This window comes from Musa acuminata, chromosome BXJ1-5 (assembly GCF_036884655.1).
Source record: "Musa acuminata AAA Group cultivar baxijiao chromosome BXJ1-5, Cavendish_Baxijiao_AAA, whole genome shotgun sequence".
Taxonomy (NCBI): Eukaryota; Viridiplantae; Streptophyta; class Magnoliopsida; order Zingiberales; family Musaceae; genus Musa; species Musa acuminata.
In genome coordinates this window covers 30,017,891-30,020,828 of record NC_088331.1, presented here as the reverse complement: position 1 = coordinate 30,020,828, position 2,938 = coordinate 30,017,891, and the positions used below count along the sequence as shown (strand labels likewise).

Below are 2,938 nucleotides of genomic sequence, written 5' to 3'. Positions count from 1 at the left end.
AAAGAGAAGAATGAGAACAAGGCAGAAAAGGAAGAGAAAGAAAGGAAAGAAGACAAGGACAACGCAGAGAGACTGTTCTCAATCATCTAGTAGTGTTCTCATCTCAGGTTAGATCAAATCTACAGTAGACTCTTGCTGTGATTACTTGGGGAGGTTTTAGATATTGTGGGCAGTGACGTGATCCTTATATCCCAGTTATTCTCTTGTGGTTGTTGCTATGGTTTTGGGCAAGAGATTGAGATTTGTACATTCATTATTCTCATAGTGGATTATCTCTAGTTTGCCCCGTGGTTTTTACCCTTCACATTGAAGGGGTTTTCCACGTATATCTTGGTGTTCTGTTTGATCGTGTTTCCATTTTATTCCGCTGCGTATTTTGGTCTTCTAGTATTTGTTCCTATACAAAGGTTATTCCTGTTTATATCCCCATCAATCTCACCCTACTATCTTGGATATGTGAAAGGCTCGTTTACATTTGTTCCTGGCAGGTATTTCCAAAGGACACTCGAAGCTGATGAACTATTATGCATGCAGGAAGAAAGACTAAAACCAGTTATCGTCTGGTGTTAGCCATATCACATGTTATTGTACAATATTCTTACTTCTTTAACTTCAGGTTGACTAGGCCTGAAAGGTGGGAGTTTGATGTGCAAGTAGCTACTTTTGCACGCCTTTCAGGAACTAGAGTACACCTTCAACATCTCTTCACAACTCTTTTTTTTTATGTTTCTGTAAAAAGAATCGAAAAATATTTCGATCCCTTCGTCTTAGTCTATGATGATGGTTTTAAATTATTGAAGTCATAGAACCAAGTCAAATGAACCCTAATAGATAGTCTAATTACAATTTGGTTTGCTTTCACTCGTTACTTCTTCAAAGTGTGTCAACAATAAATATCTTTATCAATTATGATAAATGATTTCATCAAAATAAGTTATCTAATAAATTAGGCACACTATTCTCGGATCAGTATTTCTTATGTAAAAAATTGTAAAAATGAGATTTCGGACTTTTAATTAAATTTAAGATAGCGAGTCACGTTACATAAATATCAAACTAATATTTTAAGTATAAAAAAATTATCCGATAAGGTCTATAAGTTCTAACATAGCTACTTCTGCGACCCAAAAAGTATATCCCAGTAATTACAGCTTCATAAGTTCTGACAGATTATATCTGTTTCGAATCATGCAATTACTTGCATATTATTGTTGTTGAAACAGTACTATAACATATATATATATATATATATATATATATATTTGTTGTGAAAGGGTACATATATGAATTTATCTCCTTCCCATTATTGTACTACATATTCCAATATATAGCACGCCACAAACACTTGCAGCAAAGCTTTTATTACCCCATCACCGCTTGTAAGCAGTAGCAATTCGGCGCTCAGCAAGTGAGGTTACTTCCAGGGTCGACGCCGAACTGGCTGCAGTAGTCCTTGTAGTATCCGACGCGAGCGTTCATCGTCTCCGTGTTCTTACCGTCGCACTCGAGGTCGCCGTTGATCGCCCGGATGGTGGCTCCGAATCCTTGGCCTGACGTGATGGCCGAGTGGCAGTTGTTCATCCAGAACCACAGGGCGGCCTTGAAGGAGACGACGACGTCGTTGGCCACCGTCTCCGGCGCGTTCAGGCCGTCGAACCCGATGCTTTGCCCGGCGGGTCCGTAGTTGTAGTTCCAGGAGAGTTGGAGCGGCCCGCGGCCGTAGTAGCCCTTCCCCGCAATGCACGGCCACTCCGTGTTGTTCTCGTCGCAGTAGTCCTTCGACGCGCCATCGATCTCCTCTATGTAGCAGAAGTCTGCAGAGAAGAAGTAAGCATCGATGCGACAAGTACTTGAAGGAACGATCGCATGCGTGCACGCAAGTCGAGAACTCACGTCCGGTCTCGTGCGTGGCGTGGGCGAAGAAGGCGGCGATCTCGCGCTTGGAGTCGTCGGCGGTTCCGGTGTGGCCGAAGGTCGGGTAGGAGCCGGCTGCGGTCAGGAAGGCGTCGCGGGTGTAGAAGCTCTTGCCGGCGCACCCGCCGTCGGCCTGGCCGATGATCCCGTCGAAGAAGCTCTGCGTCACGATGTCGGCCACCGAGACGTCGTTGGAGGGGGGGGAGGAGGAGTAGCACGGTCCCGACTGGCACCCGTCGCCGCAGTAGTCGTCGCCGGTGCCGCAGTAGCCGTACTTGCTGCAGCAGAGGTCGGCAGAGCAGCCGCAATTCTGGGCGGCCACCGCGATGGCTCCGGCCAAGAGGAGGCCCAGGAAAAGCATCGTCGTGTTGTGTACCGCCATTGCTGGGGATGATGGAAGTAGAACACTGCTCGTGAGGTATTTATAGAGAGGGAGGAGAGGAGACGGATTTAATGATGGCTTGTCGAAGCCGGTTTGGTGGAGTATTCATCAGATTGACCAGACTTGGTTCATTCGAAACAACCAATCTTTGCATGCGAGACGTGAAGCTACCGGTCAACAAATTGCAAAAACAATAACGTGACAGTGACCGAGAACCAATGCAAAACAAGGCAACGACGTTCCGGAACTCCAAGTAGCCATCAAAATGTCAGCTTCTGCTACTTAATGTAGATCAAATTTTGGCCAAAATTTGACAAGGTCAATGCTGCACAGGGCAAAAGCCATCAAAGACTTCTTACTTAGTCCATCCATGCCGAACAGCATTTGACAACAACTTGCCAAAGTCATGGAGGCTCAATTCCCTTGCATGCTGGACCGTGATACGGAACTGCATCAATCATAAGAAGAAACTGCATTGCAGCAGTATATTATATATATATATATATATATATATATATATAATAATAATAATAATAATAATAATAATAATAATAATAATATCGAATTTGGAATTAAAATGGAACCGATTCCAAAAGATTCTAATTTCGAACCGAAGTCAAAGAGTTCGTAGCTGACATGCAG

General features: G+C 44.1%; 1 protein-coding gene across 1 annotated transcript; it reads right to left on the bottom strand.

Moving 5' to 3' along the window:
• Nucleotides 1-1,280: 1,280 nt before the first annotated feature.
• On the bottom strand, nucleotides 1,281-2,326 carry LOC135674107 (chitinase 6-like). Its single transcript, XM_065183579.1, has 2 exons — nucleotides 1,894-2,326; nucleotides 1,281-1,814 (listed from the first exon to the last, which is right to left on the bottom strand). The coding sequence occupies exons 1-2, from the start codon at nucleotides 2,294-2,296 to the stop codon at nucleotides 1,402-1,404; spliced, it is 816 nt and encodes a 271-aa protein (XP_065039651.1). The 5' UTR covers nucleotides 2,297-2,326; the 3' UTR covers nucleotides 1,281-1,401.
• Between the last annotated feature and the right edge of the window lie 612 nt (nucleotides 2,327-2,938).